General features: G+C 47.8%; 4 protein-coding genes across 4 annotated transcripts; 1 reads left to right on the top strand and 3 right to left on the bottom strand.

Moving 5' to 3' along the window:
- Nucleotides 1-574: 574 nt before the first annotated feature.
- On the bottom strand, nt 575-961 carry LOC142302606 (histone H2A type 1). Its single transcript, XM_075343710.1, has one exon. The coding sequence runs from the start codon at nt 959-961 to the stop codon at nt 575-577; it is 387 nt and encodes a 128-aa protein (XP_075199825.1).
- Nucleotides 962-1,262: 301 nt separating this feature from the next.
- On the top strand, nt 1,263-1,834 carry LOC142302613 (histone H2B 1.1). The gene has a single exon (XM_075343716.1). The coding sequence runs from the start codon at nt 1,286-1,288 to the stop codon at nt 1,664-1,666; it is 381 nt and encodes a 126-aa protein (XP_075199831.1). The 5' UTR covers nt 1,263-1,285; the 3' UTR covers nt 1,667-1,834.
- Nucleotides 1,835-7,560: 5,726 nt separating this feature from the next.
- On the bottom strand, nt 7,561-8,278 carry LOC142302213 (histone H3-like). The gene is made up of 2 exons (XM_075343305.1): nt 8,237-8,278; nt 7,561-7,899 (listed from the first exon to the last, which is right to left on the bottom strand). Exons 1-2 carry the CDS (start codon nt 8,276-8,278, stop codon nt 7,561-7,563), a joined length of 381 nt encoding a protein of 126 aa, XP_075199420.1.
- Nucleotides 8,279-9,478: 1,200 nt separating this feature from the next.
- On the bottom strand, nt 9,479-10,123 carry LOC142302602 (histone H1.11R-like). Its single transcript, XM_075343705.1, has one exon. The coding sequence runs from the start codon at nt 10,121-10,123 to the stop codon at nt 9,479-9,481; it is 645 nt and encodes a 214-aa protein (XP_075199820.1).
- Between the last annotated feature and the right edge of the window lie 9,514 nt (nt 10,124-19,637).

Here is a 19,637-nt window from a genome sequence, read left to right as displayed (position 1 = left end):
CAGGAATATAACTCTCGGCGTTATACAACAGCGCCTATTACTCGGCGCAAAGCCTCAAATCATAAACGACCAGTACCACTTATACCCAATGTACTAACATCCTGATACACATTACCCTGCCTATTGCTATATTTCCCATTAACACAACATTAAGCATCAGCGGCGCCAGCTCCTGTGAGGACGGGGCCAGCTCCTGTGAGGACGGGGCCAGCTCCTGTGAGGACGGGGCCAGCTCCTGTGAGGACGGGGCCAGCTCCTGTGAGGACGGGGCCAGCTCCTGTGAGGACGGGGCCAGCTCCTGTGAGGACGGGGCCAGCTCCTGTGAGGACGGGGCCAGCTCCTGTGAGGACGGGGCCAGCTCCTGTGAGGACGGGGCCAGCTCCTGTGAGGACGGGGCCAGCTCCTGTGAGGACGGGGCCAGCTCCTGTGAGGACGGGGCCAGCTCCTGTGAGGACGGGGCCAGCTCCTGTGAGGACGGGGCCAGCTCCTGTGAGGACGGGGCCAGCTCCTGTGAGGACGGGGTGGTGGCTCTTAGAAGAGCCTTTGTGTTGTGGAGGATGCGGGGTCAGCGGCGTCACTTGCCCTTCTTGCTGCTCTCCGTCTTCTTGGGCAGCAGCACGGCCTGGATGTTGGGCAGGACGCCTCCCTGGGCGATGGTCACTCCACCCAGCAGCCTGTTCAGCTCCTCGTCATTGCGCACGGCCAGCTGCAGGTGCCGGGGGATGATGCGGGTCTTCTTGTTGTCCCGGGCGGCATTGCCGGCCAATTCCAGGATCTCAGCGGTCAGATACTCCAGCACAGCGGCCAGATAGACCGGAGCGCCGGCGCCCACCCTCTCGGCGTAGTTGCCCTTGCGGAGAAGCCTGTGCACACGACCGACCGGGAACTGCAGTCCTGCCCGGGAGGAGCGGGTCTTGGCCTTAGCTCGAGTCTTCCCTCCTTGTTTACCGCGTCCAGACATCGCTGTGGTTTCAAACGTTAGCAAATAAAGAACCGAAATGTGAGGAGTGCGCGGCTCCGGAATGTTTTATAAGCTGCTGCTCCGCCCTCCTCTCCTGTCATTGGCTTAATCTGAAGTCATATATGAAAATGTGACTTTTGGAACCGCCAATGAGCAGCAGGGGGCAGTGATCATGACGTTCCACTGGTCACATGCCTATATCACCCAATAGAACAGCGATGTGTCATTAGTGCTCATTTGCATGGCCGGGCTATAAATACGGCCGCTCTGGGAAGAGCAGGATCATTATTCTCTCTCCAGTGAAGAGATCTTTCTGCTCTCATCATGCCTGATCCCGCCAAGTCCGCCCCAGCGCCCAAGAAGGGCTCCAAGAAAGCCGTGACCAAGACTCAGAAGAAGGACGGCAAGAAGCGGAGGAAGAGCCGGAAGGAGAGCTATGCCATCTACGTGTACAAGGTGCTGAAGCAGGTGCACCCCGACACCGGCATCTCCTCCAAGGCCATGGGCATCATGAACTGCTTCGTCGGTGACATCTTCGAGCGCATCGCAGGGGAAGCCTCCCGCCTGGCGCACTACAACAAGCGCCACACCATCACCTCCCGGGAGATCCAGACCGCCGTGCGCCTGCTGCTGCCCGGAGAGCTGGCCAAGCACGCCGTGTCCGAGGGCACCAAGGCCGTCACCAAGTACACCAGCGCCAAGTGATCACCACCGCTGCTCCGCACCACAAAGGCTCTTCTAAGAGCCACCACATTGTCTACAGCAGAGCTTTATACTGGATGGTCTCTGTTTCTGGCTGTGGCAGTGATTGGAGCAGATCCGCTGCGATGGTCGCTACAGATGCAGTTTGTGTATAACTGCACTACACAGAACTATGGGGTTATATGGTAATGTCAGTATACAAAACTACTTGTAGATAATGGCGGTATAGAGCATATGGGGACTATAGTGTTATATGGGATATATATGCCGTACCAGTATATATTGTAGATGTATAAAGATTTGGCGTTTACTAGAAGGCTGGGAACTTCGCGGGCACTAAATCGTTAATAAATCGTTTGTGGGAGGAGTTGAAGCGCTAATAAGTGCTGATTGGCTGAGCGCTGAATATGAAATTCCCGCCTATGGCTGAGTTTCCGCTCTTTGTTGTCGATAACACGCGGTGATTCGGGTGATCTTCTCAGGCCGGGAGTGAATATGTCCGCACTATATTGCTGTATACAGCGCTGTATGGACTATATTATAATACTGGACGGTTTGGAGTAACACTGAATGTTAGAGTATCACAATATTTATTTGGTATGTAAGCAACTGGTAATAAAAAATAACTTTTAAATATATTAAGACTCAAAGTCCTAATTTTTCCCCTGTGAATACATAAACCAGTTATGGACGAATAGAAACAATTTGGGTATTTATATCAGAGTATTTTCAGCTTATCAGATTCTCTCCAAAAGAATTGCTCAGATATTGCCTCGTCTGTAGAACCTTACTGTTGCTTTTTTAACTCATATAACCACACTTTACACATTTTGCACTGGAATAATCAGGTTCGCATCCCATCAACTGATAATACCACTTATCCTTAAACAGATGCCAAACTTGTTTAAAAATACATTATTTATTTTGAAAAAATTAAAAAACACAAACAAAGGCACAGCAGGGTAGAAAGATACAACTATGACTCCCACGGATTGGGGGAGGGGTGGGTGAAGATCAACATAAGTCTCTCCAGATATTCATATAGTACTTCAAGAAAGTCACTGGTCCGCATGAACATATAGCATTAGCCCAAATAACAATAGCATGCTAAAAAAAGCATCCAAAAAAGTCACTGGTCCGCATGAACATATAGCAATAACCCAATATTTACATAACCATCATGTTTCACATATGGCTAACATGGAAATGGTCAATAGTACCCTGTATGAGCATTCCGATTGTCACATTCAATAATTTAACAGACATATCCACGAAATTTCAAGGATATTTTTACTACGGTAGATAATTCACAATAACATGAAAATCAGTCTGCTCTCTAACAGGGAACTCGACCTTAAGGGCAAGATGGGCCCGACCTATAATTACTGCTAGAAAATTCTCCTATGGTACTCCAATACCCCACGGGTAGCTACCATACCTCCAAATCGCAGGAGGGAGCTTTGTTTCCCTTTTTAGTAATAAACCCCCGTATTCTGCATGTGGGTATGCTCCTTAATAGCCTCAATCCTCTCAAAGTATCATATGGTTAGGCAATATATCAGACTATTAATACCTCCTAATGCTATAGAACACGTGGCAGGAGTGGGGTATAATGTCATGGCCCGTCCTCTGTCAGAAGCATGGATCGATGTTACCTTAACGTAGGGCATGGGGTATGTGAAATTCCACGATAAACTTATTACAGCCCGAGGTAAGGATCCATAAACGTGTTCAGTGCGCTCTTTTCCTTTCCGACGCGTTTCCTCTTTAGTGATTCATCAGGGGAAATGTTTGGAGCCTTGTTAAGGCAGCATGGAGCTCATTAATCCCTGTGCATGAACCTCCATGTCACGCTGCATCAGGGGCCGCATTACTATCTGAGGACGTGATGGTAGCTTTGATTTTTGACAAATCACAGCTGACATCCCCATATATTACCCCGATAGCCACCGCACCATGGCAATCGGGATGAGTCGGGTAGAGTCAGAATTGGAAAATTTAATGGGATGTAAAAATTCTAGGGTGGCAGCAGGCTGATATTTTCAGGCTGGGATGGGTCAATAGCCATGGCTATTTCCACCCTAATAATACCAGCCCCCAGCTGTCTGCTTTACATTGGCTGGTTATAAATAATCAGGAGACCCCAAGCCATTTTTTTACATTAAAAAAAAATGTGAAATATGGGAATTTTTGCCCTGTTTTGCTGCTATTGGGAAAAAAAAATACTGGATTACAAATTGGCCAATTGTGCAACCTTGACAGCTAACGACAAGGCGTACCTCGCTATTGTCAAATTTATTTTCCGATAGCAGTAATGCAGGGCAAAAAAATCCTGTTTCAGGTTCACATATTTTAGCTTTACATTACAGATTTTTATTGAATTTTCTGTGTGCACCTGTTCACACCTACTGGATGTGCTGTCAATTTTTTATATTAGTAATTTTTTTTACATTTCCTTAAATAACAAACTGCATTGGGATCTCCTCTATGTTTTATAACCAGTCACTGTAAAGCAGACGGCTGGGAGTTGAAGCCTGTAGCGGCTGCTTTACCTGAGCTGGCTCTCATAAATAGGGCAAAAGCCTGTCTTTTTTTTTTAAGTGGTGAGCCAGCCAATCACAATCATGCCGATATTTGCTCATTGCATATTCACTGCACCGAGGACCTGGAAGCAGTGACAACTCTGGAGACATCAGTTTTGGGGAAAGGTGAAAGGAGTATCAAGCAGTGTGTGCAGTGACATCAGAAGGTCAATCTGAGTATCAAGGGACTCGGGGTGACCTTCTGACGACACCCCTATGACATCTGCGCTACCGTGGGTGTCACGACAGTGATTTCACAGGTTCATCAGAGTTCATTGTGAACTCCAAAGAACCGTGAGATTACTGTAGCGACACCCGCGGTAGCCCGGATTTCATGGGGGTGTAATCAGAAGGTCATCCGAATTCATTGTGAACTCTGATTAACCCGTGACATCACTGCTGGGTCTACACACACTCTGCTGGAGGCGCACCTGTGTTGACCTGGGCTGACCATATTAATTGAACTATTGCAGGCTCAGGATTAGCAACAGAGGGTATCTTTTTGGGGAACCTTGTGGGACTTCACCATGGATTACAGAGGATATTTTGTGTTTTTTTATGTTTAGAACACAAATACATTGGTGAACGAGGTATGGAGATGTTTTTATTTTTTTTGTTCAAATATTCTTTTTTATTCTCCTTTCAACTACTGGATTAGTAATGGCGGTGTCTGCTAGACGTCACCCATTACTAATTCCAGAGCTTGATGCCAGCTGCAGATGGCATCAACCCCACAAATATTACCCCATTTACCACTGCAATGGGAAGAGCCGGGTCCAGCACCAGAATTGGCACACCTAATGGATGCACAATTTCTGGGGCTGTGAGCTGCTATTGTTAGGATAGAAAGGGCAAAATAACCATGGCCCTTCCCACCGTAATAATAGCAGCCCCCAGTTGTCTGCTGTAATGTGGCTGGTTTTAGTAAAATGGGGGTGACCCTCATGTTCTAACTCATTAACGATCACGGGTGGTAATATTACGTCCTAGCGGTGATAGTGGTATTCTCCCCCGGCAGCAGCCGGCAGAGATCGGCACACATCTCAGCTGATTTATACAGCTGCCATCTGTGCCTGCCAGGCATAAGCGGAATAGTTATCACCCTGTGCCTTTCAACACTTTATAATGGCGCTGTCAATAATTGATAGCGCCATTATAACCGTGATCGCGTTGAAACTTTACTTAAAACCTGATACTGGAAGTCATGTGACATGATCACGTCTCTTCCGGTGGTAGTCATGGTAGCACAGTCCGGTGGTTGTCATGGTAGCACAGGGTGAACTGAGGACTCCTTTGCTCACATGTAAGGTCCTGTAACAAAAATCCAAGTGTTGCTTGTTAGAAGAGAGGATCATTTCTCCCGGTTTGAGCGATGCTCAGAAATGAATGAGCGATCAGACAGCTGATCGTTATAGCCCCCTAGGAAAACTAGTAAAATAAAAAAAAAAGTTTTGAAAAATTAAAAAAATAGCCCTAAAATTTCAAACCACCCCCTTTTGCCCCATTGAAAATTAAAAGGTGAAAAAAAATATACACGCATTTGGTTTTGCCGCGTTCAGAAACACCCAATCTATCAAAATACAAAATCAATTAACCTGATCAGTAAACAACGTAGAGGCACAAAAATTCCAAACGGCAAAATATTTTTGTTCGCGACAAATATTGGGTAAAATGCAATAAGAGACGAGCAAAATATAGCATCTGCGCAAATAGGGTACAGTTAAAAATCTCAGCTTGAAATGCAAAAAATAAGCCATCACTGAGACATAGATCCCTAAAAATTAGAATGCTACGGTCACGGAAAATGGCTCAAAACGTATAGCCACTTTTTTTTCCAAACTTCAGATTTTTTTTTAACCCCTTAGATAAAAGTAAACTTATGTTTGGTGACTACGAACTTGCACCATCCTGCGGCATCACACAGACATCAGTTTTATCATATAGTGAACATTAAATAAAATCTCAAAAGAAATAATAGTATTGCACTTTTTTGCAATTTTTCCACATTTGGACTTTTTTTTGCTGTTTTCCAGTACACTACATGGTAAAACTCTAGGTTACATTCAAAAGTACAGCTCGTTTCGAATAAAACGAGCCCACAAATGACCATATTGTCTCAAGAAAAAAAAAAGTCACGTCTCTGGGAAGAATGGCGGAAAAAAAAACAAAGCACAAAATCTGCCAGTCGTGAAGGGGTTAAAAAAAACGAAAAATGTAAAAAATAAGTGGGATCCCCCTATTTTTCATAACCAGCCAAGGTACAGCTGAGGGTTGCAGCCTGCAGCTGCTATTCCTGTGCTGGATTTGAAAGTTGTGGGGGACACACGTCATTTCATCTATTTAAATTAAAAAATAAAAATGTTGCAAAACAGCTGAAAAAGTGATCTACCGCTATATCAATTCAGCTATTGTGTCTATTTTATGTTATTTCTTTATATTTCTCTATTTTATCTCTTCTATCTTTCTATACCCATAATTTTTCTGCCTTTGTCCATCTTTTACACATTGAAAAATACATTCATTTCAGTATCGTGCATTTTTACCGATACCTGTCACACGTATGACACATGTATGATCATACCGGTACGTGTGGCTTCCACCTGTTTATTAAACACGGAAATATGAAAGGGGCCTAACATCACAATGTGGAAAACCTTATATAGTGCTGTATGTTCCCTATATAGTACTATATATACCATTCATATAGAGCTGTATACTCATTCTGCTGTGCACCTTCCATAAAGAACTGAATATCATCCATTCATATAAAGCTGTATAATCTCCATCCATATAGTGCTGTATAATCTCTATATAGGACTATATACCACTATATCACTGATCCTGACAGGACCGGAGCTGCAGCGAGTAAATCCAGCGCCACAGGATCTCCTGCTCCAGCGTCACACAATCCGATCACTGCACCCGACACAGCAGGAATTAATACAGAGGGATAATAAAGGTTTAGAGGGAGGACAATTTAGTGCAGAAAGCGCTAATCAGAAAGTCTGAGATCACTGCTGAGTGAATGAGATTCGGAGTCACCACCAGACCCCGGAGACACCGCACAATGAGCCGCTCTCAATACAGGGAGAGATTGAAGTAAACCGCGGGCGCGATACTACAGATACAGGCTGCGCTGCGGAAAGTACGAACAGAAGAGGAGCCTCCGCAGCGCCGCCCGTCACATGTAGAGACCGCGCCCCGGACACTGCGGGGAATGAGGCAGAATCAGAGGCCAGGAATCAGCTCGTCTGAGGGAGGATGTGGTGGCTCTGAAAAGAGCCTTTGTGTTGTGCTCGGGGGTGCGGGACAGATCTACGCCCTCTCCCCGCGGATCCGGCGGGCCAGCTGGATGTCTTTGGGCATGATGGTGACCCTCTTGGCGTGGATGGCGCACAGGTTGGTGTCCTCGAACAGCCCCACCAGATAAGCCTCGCTGGCCTCCTGCAGGGCCATGACGGCCGAGCTCTGGAAGCGCAGATCGGTCTTGAAGTCCTGGGCGATCTCTCTCACCAGGCGCTGGAAGGGAAGCTTCCGGATCAGCAGCTCGGTGGATTTCTGGTAGCGGCGGATCTCCCGGAGAGCAACTGTCCCCGGCCGGTAGCGATGCGGCTTCTTCACTCCGCCGGTGGCGGGAGCGCTCTTCCTGGCGGCCTTAGTGGCCGGGGACAACTATGTTGTTCAAAATGCTGCCTTTTTGTGGCAGAACTTTGGTCAAAAACTCAGCTTTGCAGTGCAAAACCCAAATGGCAAAAACAATTGACATGTTGCTTCTTTGAAAAGCTGAGTTTTTGACCAAAGTTCTGCCACAAAAAGGCAGCATTTTGAACAACATAGTGTGAACAAGAAACCCAAATTCCCATAGACTTTGCTTGAATAGAAGAACACATCCATTTTGGCATTAAACAGCGCAGAAGAAAAAGCAGCAAAAAAGCAGGTAAAAAGCAACGTGCGCACATACCCTAATACAGATGTCACATCCCGGCTACACGTGACTCTGGAGCAGCCGCCACCGATGTAACTGCAGCTCCATCTCCCCGCACACAGCGCTGTACAGTGCAGCTCCCGCATTATCACTACATCCCCGAGAACTCTGCTCCCGACATCCAGACACGGGTTATTAGTATCAACCGCCCCCTGTACACAAGATCACCGCCCATTCTACATAGCGATTAATCCGGCACAGATCATACAGAGGGGACAAGGTGGTGACACTGATCATACAGCTCTGCAGGACAAGGAGGTGACACTGATCATACAGCTCTGCAGGACAAGGAGGTGACACTGATCATACAGCTCTGCAGGACAAGGTGGTGACACTGATCATACAGCTCTGCAGGACAAGGTGGTGACACTGATCATACAGCTCTGCAGGACAAGGTGGTGGCACTGATCATACAGCTCTGCAGGACAAGGAGGTGACACTGATCATACAGCTCTGCAGGACAAGGAGGTGGCTCTCATCATACAGCTCTGCAGAACAAGGTGGTGGCTCTGATCATACAGCTCTGCAGGACAAGGAGGTGACACTGATCATACAGCTCTGCAGGACAAGGAGGTGGCACTGATCATACAGCTCTGCAGGACAAGGAGGTGACACTGATCATACAGCTCTGCAGGACAAGGAGGTGACACTGATCATACAGCTCTGCAGGACAAGGTGGTGACACTGATCATACAGCTCTGCAGGACAAGGTGGTGACACTGATCATACAGCTCTGCAGGACAAGGTGGTGACACTGATCATACAGCTCTGCAGGACAAGGTGGTGGCACTGATCATACAGCTCTGCAGGATAAGGTGGTGGCTCTCATCATACAGCTCTGCAGAACAAGGTGGTGGCTCTGATCATACAGCTCTGCAGGACAAGGTGGTGGCACTGATCATACAGCTCTGCAGAACAAGGTGGTGGCACTGATCATACAGCTCTGCAGGACAAGGTGGTAGCTCTGATCATACAGCTCTGCAGGACAAGGTGGTGGCACTGATCATACAGCTCTGCAGGACAAGGTGGTGGCACTGATCATACAGCTCTGCAGGACAAGGTGGTGACACTGATCATACAGCTCTGCAGGACAAGAATGGCACTGATCACACAGCTCTGCAGGATAAGGTGATGGCACTGATCATACAGCTCTGCAGGACAAGGTTGTGACACTGATCATACAGCTCTGCAGGACAAGGTGGTGGCTCTGAGAAGAGCCTTTGTGGTAGGAGGACAGAGCGGCTCCGCTTATTTCTTGGCCGCGGGCTTCTTGGCTTTAGTCGCCTTCTTAGCCGGACTCTTGGCAGCTTTGGGCTTTGCCGCCTTCTTAGCCGGACTCTTCGTCACCTTCTTGGGCTTTGGAGCGGCCTTCGGCTTCTTGGGGCTCTTTGCCGCTTTCTTGGCGGCTGCTGCGGGCTTCTTTGCCTTTTTCGGGCTTTTCTTGGCCGCGGCCGGAGCCTTCTTGGGCTTCTTCGGAGATTTGGCCGCTTTCTTGGCTGCCGGTTTCTTAGGCTTGGCCGCAGCTGCTGGCTTCTTCTTGGCCGCCTTGTCCTTCGTCTCCTGCTTCTTGTTCAGCTTGAAGGACCCGGAGGCGCCGCTGCCCTTCACCTGGAGCAGGGAGCCCTTGTTGACCAGAGCCTTGATGGCCAGCTTCAGGCGGCTGTTATTCCTCTCCACATCGTATCCTCCGGCAGACAGAAGCTTCTTCAGGGCGGCCAGAGACACCCCACTGCGCTCCTTGGAGGCGGACACGGCTTTCATGATCAGGTCGGAGGCGCTGGGACCGGAGGATTTGCTGCTTTTCTTGGCGGCCCCGGATTTCTTCGGCGCCTTCTTAGATTTGGCGGCCGGTTCGGCGGGAGGAGGAGCGGCGGCCGGTGCGGTCTCTGCCATCGTGTGAGCGGGAAAGAAGCACAAAATTCTCCTGAGAGAAAAATACTGAGGCCGGAGCTGGAGGCGCCTGTTATATATACAGTCTTACTGCGCACTGATTGGCTGCTGAGCTGCACTGTCCTGAGCTTCTATTGGCTGACACTGAGCACAGGCCCCGCCTTCTCCCGGCTGAGCCCAGTGAAGCTCCGCTCTCCCCTTGTGCTTCCCTGCCCGGGATAAAAGCTCTATATTATCGGCTACAGCCGGACGGGTGAGGAGCTTCCGCCATCACTTCTCCTCCGCCATCATCTCCGCGGAGCGTGTGTGGCCGTCACTGCCAGAGATGCCGGGAAAGAGCGGAGAGGATCCCGGGATCAGCGCCGCCGTCCTCCCGATCTGCTCATCACTGAGTGTCCGGGAAGATAAACCTGCTGCGGGAGCTCGTCCTCCTATTCCCGGCTCTTGTCACCACCACAGGGATCTTCACTACAATACATATCGTGCAGGAAGCGGATTGTACGATGTGGGGGCGACCTGGAGCTGCTGACAGCCCAGAAGGGTAACACAGGCGATGGCCTCCGCTGCCTGCACCGCCCGGAGCTGGAATATAAATCTATCCCGTGTGTGCAGAGTATTGGGGGGAGGAAACGTCCCACATTAGTGGATCACACCCGGAGGAGGATGAGTGCGATCTCCGGCACAAGATTGTGTATTATCCTCTGTGAAGCTTTTATCTCTGAGTCCTGTAATGGAGGGAAGAGCTGTGATCGGGCGATGGCTTCACAATGCGACTCACTCCCCATCAGAAAGCAGAAAAAAAGCATCTGATCACTGAAATATAAATTCACGCATCTGACACCAACTATTGTGCAAAAGGTGAAATACGGAGGAAAAAGCGGAGACACAAAATGCAGAATCCACACACAGTGCACCGCTGTATATACTGCACAATCAGCACTGATCAACAGCTTTATAAGTGCCCATAATAATAGAGTACAGTGTATACAGAAGTATGTACAGTATCTTTAGCACTGTGTACAATATATATACAGCAGTGTGTAGTATATACAGCAGTATATACAGTATAGTATACTCCAATATTCACTTTGTACAAACTTGCAGAGAAGAGCAGAAGGAAAATCATCCTGATGTATCTGTGAACTTTTCAGAATTCTCCAGTAAGTTCTGGGAACAGGGGAAGGCAATGTCTGCTGCAGTGAAGGAAAAGTTCCATCCTGAAATCAAAGGGCAGCAGCCAGGTCTGACCATTGGGGACCCTGCAAATAATTTAGGATGTGAGATGTGAAATTACATTTCATCAGGAAAAACAAGGTGCCTTACCAGAACAAACATTCAAACTGAAGACGTACAAGGATATGGCGCTGTATCGGTCCAAAGGCAAATTAGATAGAGCCAAGGAAAGGTCCCTGCTGAGCGTGAAAAGTTCAAGAGAGGAGGATGATGAGGAAGAAGAAGAGGAAGATGATAAATGAGCAATGTCCATCAGCCTGTAATTATTTGTGTATTTAGCATTTAACCCCTCTGTATTTCCCATTCACTGAACGTGTAATAGATGCCTTAAAAAATAATAAATGTATATATATATATATATATATATGTATATATATATATATATATTTATTTACATATATATTTCACAGTTTTCCTTATTTTGGAGAAAAAAATGAACCTTTATTTGATCATTTAAAATCAATTCCTATAATGTTCAATTATGGAAATCACTAAAATGAAAAATAGTAAGGTGCAAACTGCTGCCTAAATATGATCTACCCATCCACAATACATATTAGACTGGCTTTTTATCAAGCATTTATTCTGTCATTATTTACAGAGCAGACTGAATGCTCCTAATGGTCCTCTATTATAGGAGACAAGTCACTGAACATATCATACAATGCTGATAGATCATTAGATCTGAGAGGGGACAAATTATTATTATAATTTTTCACTAAGGGCAACCCTATAGAAGATAGTCAATTATCTTTATGTATTAAATGCTCAAGTGATCAGTGACTGAGTAGATTAATAAAACTGAGCGGTAGATTATTTTATCTCTAGTGCCTGTGATCTCTTTCGTGTACGCAGCCTACGCGTTTTATCCGAATTCCTGATTGCTGCCCAGATTCATCAGGGGTATGTGGCAGCTTGTCTAGTTACATGATGTTACATATGATGCATGTAACAATAGTACGCGGCATGATCGTTACAGCGGGGAGCGGCTCCTGCTTCCTCCCTTCAGTCCTGCAATCAGCCTCCGATCCATGACATGACGGACACTGCTGCCTATCAAAGCGGAGCAATGGGGAAACAGTAACCACGGCCGAACACAGGCAATAGCGCTGCTGAAAGCAGCATCAGCGACCAATAGGCAATGGAAGTCGTTCCCAATCATGACTTATGCAGACACAGACCCCATACATGTAATCAAAAATTCCGTAGAAAGTCACAATATCATACAAGACCTAATAATCCCTCCACCGAGTGTAGGCATGTAACCCGTGGAGAGAAAGAGTGACCGCGAGAATGAATGAAATATACAATTAATTTTATTGAAAATATTAATTAAAAAACATGTAACAACAATCACGTGGTACATAAACGGCAGAGGCATTCACAGATAGTGGCAGCGGAAACACATCCAAGATGTCAGTGCATATACAGAACTTTACATATAACATAACATACATTAATAATGAAGTGCAAAAAGTGCTGTGCAAAAATGTAACAAATTTATGTTAAAGGTAGAAGTTGGAGGAGTAATAAAAACGTGTTAGAAGATATGTATGAGCGTATCCACTAAGTGAATATGAGACTGGGGGGAAAGGAGTAGCCGCGTATCACCAGGTGGGGATGTCTGCTGATAACAGCGGGGAAATCGCTGAATACATATGACTCGGTATGTGGTTCTGTATGGTCCAAATGGTTGGTGCGTCCGCTGCCAACCCCAGACAGACCCCATGCAGAACAATGTAAGAATCTGCAGCAGTAAGTGACAATAATAATTACATTATATTTATCCCCAGCAGTCACTAACATCAGCATTTATTATAAATTCATGAGACCGGCCTAAGTCTGTATAACACAAAGCCCATTCACTTCTATAGGTGCACGGCGATATATCAGCCGCGGGGATAATGATGTGTTTATTATTAGCTGTAACATTAGATCAGATGAATTACCTGTAATACAAGCAAAGCAGGTGACAATGAGGAGCTAAACACGGGGCTGATACATAGCGGCATTATTGTATCTACACTGCAGCCGCCATCGCAGCGATCCCGATATTATCCCAATATCAGACACAGAACAGCTCTACTCAGCAAATGCAATTGAAACAATTTTCATGGAAAAAGGGAATACTCATATCCAAACATGTTGCTATGAATATTCAGACATATCCCCAAAGTATGGAATTCCTGGTAACAGGACATACTCCTATAAATACTCAAACAAATGTGAAAACCACACAATGGAGTAATACAATCAATAATATCTTTATTTGATTTTAGACAAAGTCATAGATAATTAAAAAAGGAAAGTGCACATGCTCAATTCCTCAGTCTGGTAACAATATAAGAGGACAATAGAAAACCTCACAACGTGGGGACCAGGGCCAAGTAGAATGAGGATGACTGGATATTGTAGATGGTTATGCCCAGACATAACGAGAGATATATTATATTCCAGTCATCATTGTACAAAAGATCCCATGTGACAGAATAACGAATCCCCTAATATACCGGTACTAACGTATCCTAAATCAGCAGGGGTAAACTGTCACAGCATAACATTCCAGTATTTTAGATAGGAGGGAACAGGTCCGAGGTCCACGCCCAACGGCTGTTTCGGATCACCTTTCTCAAGGGACACCGCACGTTATATCCCTCGTTATATCTGGGCATAACCATCTACAATATCCAGTCATCCTCATGCTTTATATGCACCATGTGCTTTCTAGTCTTGTATACCCTCCATATAGTGCTGTGTAATACTTGTATGCGTATCCCACATAAAATGCAGTAAACCTCCAAACAATACAATGTTCACCCACCACACAACACTGGATACCCATAAAAAAATACATTATACCGCCACATAGTGCTGAATATACTCTATATACATCAGACATTCACCCCCAGCCACAAGAGATCTCCCGCCATGCACCGCAGGTTACACAGAACAAAGGAGAAATTAGCAGCCATTGTGCGGGAATTTCATATTCAGTGCTCAGCCAATCAGCACGACTCTGGCTCCGCCCACAGGTTTATTCCCAGCCGCTCCGTGTTACCGTTTTGTGATGGCGATGTTCCCAGCCGCCCACAGAACAGATGTAATGATCGAGCGCAGCGCCGATCTCCCGCCCCTCCCCCCGCAGCAGGAGCTGTAGCTTCTCCTCAGAAGATGTGGGTGGCTCTGAGAAGAGCCTTTGTGTTTTGTTTTTTAGCAGAAGTATTAACCCCCGAAGCCGTAGAGAGTGCGGCCCTGGCGCTTGAGCGCGTACACCACGTCCATGGCGGTGACGGTCTTCCTCTTGGCGTGCTCGGTGTAGGTGACGGCGTCACGGATCACGTTCTCCAGGAAGACTTTCAGGACGCCGCGAGTCTCCTCATAGATGAGGCCGGAGATGCGCTTGACGCCTCCTCTGCGGGCGAGACGGCGGATGGCGGGCTTGGTGATGCCCTGGATGTTGTCCCGGAGAACCTTCCTGTGCCGCTTGGCGCCGCCCTTCCCCAGACCTTTCCCTCCTTTGCCGCGTCCAGACATCTTCTATGTAGTAAGCAGAAAACTATGACTGACGAGCGCACAGTCCATATTTATATAGAGCGAGGGCGGACCAGAAAGAGAACAGGAGAGATGACGCGGGTCCAGGGCGGAAAATTGTATTTGTTTTGCTCCGCCTCTGCTGATTGGCTGAGCGCAGAACTGTTGGAGATTTTGAATTTCCCGCTCATTGTCCGGTCATTTTCCCGCTTCTACAGTGTTAATGTTAAATATAGACATAACCTTCATTCTAGTAAACTCTCTATAGCTCTGTATATTCTAATACTATTGTGAATATCTCCATATACTGCGATAAAACCACCATATAGAGCCATAAAGCCCCATATTAGTGCTGTACACTGCCATATAGTATTGTATAGTCCCGTATAATGCTGGATGTCACCATATTGTGCTGTATAATCGTCATCCATATAGTGCATATACTTCCTACCGTATATTGTGCTGCCCCATAAAGTGCTGTGTACCCAATATACTACAGTAAACTCCATAAAGATCTGTACACCGCCATATAGCGCTGCATACCCCAAATATAGTCCGCCATATACTGCCATATACCTCTGAGGTAATCTATATGAATAAGATCCCTGGAGCTGTTAGTCATTATTTATACTGACCTCTGACCTTCATTAAAGCAAACTCCATACACTGCTGTATATTCGCATATAGCGCTGTATAGTCTCCACATAGTGATGTATACGATCATATCGTGCTGTATATTCCCCATACACACTTTACTACTATATACCCTCATCTAGTGATGTGTGTGCTGTATACCGCCATATACTCCTCTTTGGATTGATCTACAGGAGATCACTGGAGCTTTAGTGGCTATTTATATTGACCCCTCTGACGCCATTTTAAATATCATGACTAAATTTGATTGATGCACCAAAAACGCAGCAGTGTAGACATTGCCGATATGGATGGAGGTTTTTTTTTTTTTTTACGTGCAACAATAAATATTTTTCTGTAAAATGGAGCCGATTTCTCCTCTTTGCAGTTAGTCTCGGCAGTAACTATTATTATTATTATTATTATTATTATTTATTTATAGAGCACCATTAATTCCATGGTGCTGTACATGAGAAGGGGGTTACATACAAAATACATATACAAGTTACAGTAGACAGACTAGTACAGAGGGAAGAGGGCCCTACCCTTGCGGGCTTACATTCTATAGGATTATGGGGAGGAGACAATAGGTGGGGTGTAGGTCAGACGGCAGCTCCGCACGGTGGTCGGGCGGCAGCTCCGCACGGTGGTCGGGCGGCAGCTCCGCACGGTGGTCGGGCGGCAGCGAGTTCATTGTAGATTGTAGGCATTTCTGAACAGGTGCGTTTTCAGGTTCTGTTTGAAGTTTGCAAGGGTAGGGGATAGTCTGACGTGTTGAGGCAGCGAGTTCCAGGAGACTGGGGATGCTCGGGAGAAGTCTTGGAGTCGGTTGCGTGAGGAGCGAATGAGAGAGGAGGAGAGAAGGAGATCTTGGGAGGACCGGAGGTGACGTGTTGGAGTGTAGTGGGAGAGTAGTTCGGAGATGTACGGAGGGGAAAGATTATGCACAGCTTTGTAGGTCAGTGTTAGTAGTTTGAATTGGATACGGTGGAAGATTGGAAGCCAGTGGAGGGACATGCAGAGAGGAGAAGCGGGGTGGTATTGAGGAGAGAGGTGGATAAGTCGGGCAGCAGAGTTAAGGATGGACTGGAGAGGGGCGAGCGTGTTGGCAGGGAGGCCACAGAGGAGGATGTTACAGTAGTCGAGGCGGGAGATTATGAGGGCATGCACTAGCATTTTAGTAGATTGCAAATTGAGGAAGGGGCGGATTCTGGAAATATTTTTGAGTTGAAGACGGCAGGAGGTGGTGAGGGATTGGATGTGTGGTATGAAGGATAAGGCAGAGTCAAAGGTCACTCCGAGGCAGCGAACTTTGGGTACTGGCGAGAGCATGGTGTTATTTATTGTATCTAACTGTAGTATTGTAACTATCCGTGCTCCGCACATGGCTGCACTCAGGCATTACTGGGGAGCTGGACTCTGGTTCCTCACCGCCTGATAACATTGTGCCATATCCCCTCATTAGTCTGTTGTATTCCACCATGTAGGGCTGTATGTCCCCATAGTGATATATAACATTAATATACTGCCGTCTACCTCCATATAGAGCTTTATATTTCCATATTACCGTGTAGCAGTCGTTATCAGATCAGTGACTGCAGATCACAGCCCCAGATAAACCAGTAATAGATTATGTCACTGCACGGAGCTGCCTCATCCCCCCGCACCTCCCATTGTGCTACATACTGAATATATGTACAGAGATCAGCGGCGCCAGCTCCTGTGATAAATGGGTGGTGGCTCTCAGAAGAGCCTTTGTGGTGTGGAGCAGCGGTGGTGATGAATGGTTATCACTTGGCGCTGGTGTACTTGGTGACGGCCTTGGTGCCCTCGGACACGGCGTGCTTGGCCAGCTCTCCAGGCAGCAGCAGGCGCACGGCGGTCTGGATCTCCCGGGAGGTGATGGTGTGGCGCTTGTTGTAGTGCGCCAGGCGGGAGGCTTCCCCTGCGATGCGCTCGAAGATGTCACCGACGAAGCAGTTCATGATGCCCATGGCCTTGGAGGAGATGCCGGTGTCGGGGTGCACCTGCTTCAGCACCTTGTACACGTAGATGGCATAGCTCTCCTTCCGGCTCTTCCTCCGCTTCTTGCCGTCCTTCTTCTGAGTCTTGGTCACGGCTTTCTTGGAGCCTTTCTTGGGCGCTGGGGCGGACTTGGCGGGATCAGGCATGATGAGAACAGAAAGATCTCTTCACTGGAGAGAGAATAATGATCCAGAGCGGCCGTATTTATAGCCCGGCCATGCAAATGAGCACTGCTGTCACATCGCTGTTCTATTGGGTGACAAAGGCATGTGAGCAATGTGACGTCATGATCTCCGCCCCCTGCAGCTCATTGGTGGATCCATAAGTCTAATTTCCATAGGTGACTTCAGATTCAACCAATGACAGGAGAGGAGGGCGGAGCAGCAGCTTATAAAACACTCCGGAGCCGGCACAATCCTCACATTTCATTTTTCTCTCTGCTGATATTTGAACGCTCAGAGTAACATGTCTGGACGCGGCAAACAAGGAGGGAAGACCCGAGCTAAGGCCAAGACCCGCTCATCCCGGGCTGGACTGCAGTTCCCGGTCGGTCGTGTGCACAGGCTTCTCCGCAAGGGCAGCTACGCCGAGAGGGTGGGCGCCGGCGCTCCGGTCTATCTGGCCGCTGTGCTGGAGTATCTGACCGCTGAGATCCTGGAATTGGCCGGTAATGCCGCCCGGGACAACAAGAAGACCCGCATCATCCCCCGGCACCTGCAGCTGGCCGTGCGCAATGACGAGGAGCTGAACAGGCTGCTGGGTGGGGTGACCATCGCCCAGGGAGGCGTCCTGCCCAACATCCAGGCCGTGCTGCTGCCCAAGAAGACGGAGAGCAGCAAGAAGGGCAAGTGACGCCGCTGACCCCGCATCCTCCACAACACAAAGGCTCTTCTAAGAGCCACCACCCCGTCCTCACAGGAGCTGACCCCGTCCTCACAGGAGCTGGCCCCGTCCTCTCAGGAGCTGGCCCCGTCCTCTCAGGAGCTGGCCCCGTCCTCTCAGGAGCTGGCCCCGTCCTCTCAGGAGCTGGCCCCGTCCTCTCAGGAGCTGGCCCCGTCCTCTCAGGAGCTGGCCCCGTCCTCACAGGAGCTGGCCCCGTCCTCACAGGAGCTGGCCCCGTCCTCACAGGAGCTGGCCCCGTCCTCACAGGAGCTGGCCCCGTCCTCACAGGAGCTGGCCCCGTCCTCACAGGAGCTGGCCCCGTCCTCACAGGAGCTGGCCCCGTCCTCACAGGAGCTGGCCCCGTCCTCACAGGAGCTGACCCCGTCCTCACAGGAGCTGGCGCCGCTCTTCTCTGCTGTGATCTCTGCAGATGTTACTTTGTTGAGTCTGTATAATAGGGGGGATGAGGATGACCCGCACCCGGCAGTGGATTTAGTGCTGTGTATTATGAGGTTGGCTCAGTGAGTATAATTAGTTGCACTTATGATCTGGGTTGTGATTCTCTCACTGCTCCGCTTATACCCGATCCCCGCCTCCCATATAGCGCTATATACCCCTGACCTGTCAGTATACAGCACTTGTGTTACATCCGTTTCTCGCCTGTATTCGCAATGGGCCGCTGCAGACAGTCGCTCCTGGCCGCTGCAGACAGTCGCTCCGGCCGCATACACAGGGTTCAGTTCTGAATAGTCACATTTGCTTTTCTGTGAAGAGGCCGCACATAATTGTGTCTCCATCTAGTGGCCGAAATGTGGAATGCGAAGACTTCCTTTTAATGTTCCCTGCGATTCTGTTCAGCGGCCACAAGATGGCAATAATCAATGTGTGTAATTCCTGGCTTCAGTTGTGTAATTCACACTGTGCGGTCTCCGTCTGGTTTCCTCTTAGTAGATTTCAATCATTCTTTTGTTTCTTTTTTTTCTTACCTGAAATGTTTGTAGCTCCAACTGAGGATTTCACTTCTTTTAAACCATTTTTTTAATCTCTACTGGCTAACACGGTACAAAGATATATTTTACCTGTATCTCAAGTCTCTCTCCAGTGGATCTCCAGTTCTTGTAGTGTCTCATCAGCTGGAGCCGCACAGGCTGGAGATAACTATGTATATCTGTAGAAGGCGGCTCTGTCCCATCAAGTAAATCTAAAGGTCTTG

The sequence above is a fragment of the Anomaloglossus baeobatrachus genome, chromosome 4, assembly GCF_048569485.1.
Source record: "Anomaloglossus baeobatrachus isolate aAnoBae1 chromosome 4, aAnoBae1.hap1, whole genome shotgun sequence".
Classification (NCBI taxonomy): Eukaryota; Metazoa; Chordata; class Amphibia; order Anura; family Aromobatidae; genus Anomaloglossus; species Anomaloglossus baeobatrachus.
The sequence above is the reverse complement of the archived record's forward strand: the minus strand, read 5'-3'. Positions and strand labels throughout refer to the sequence as shown.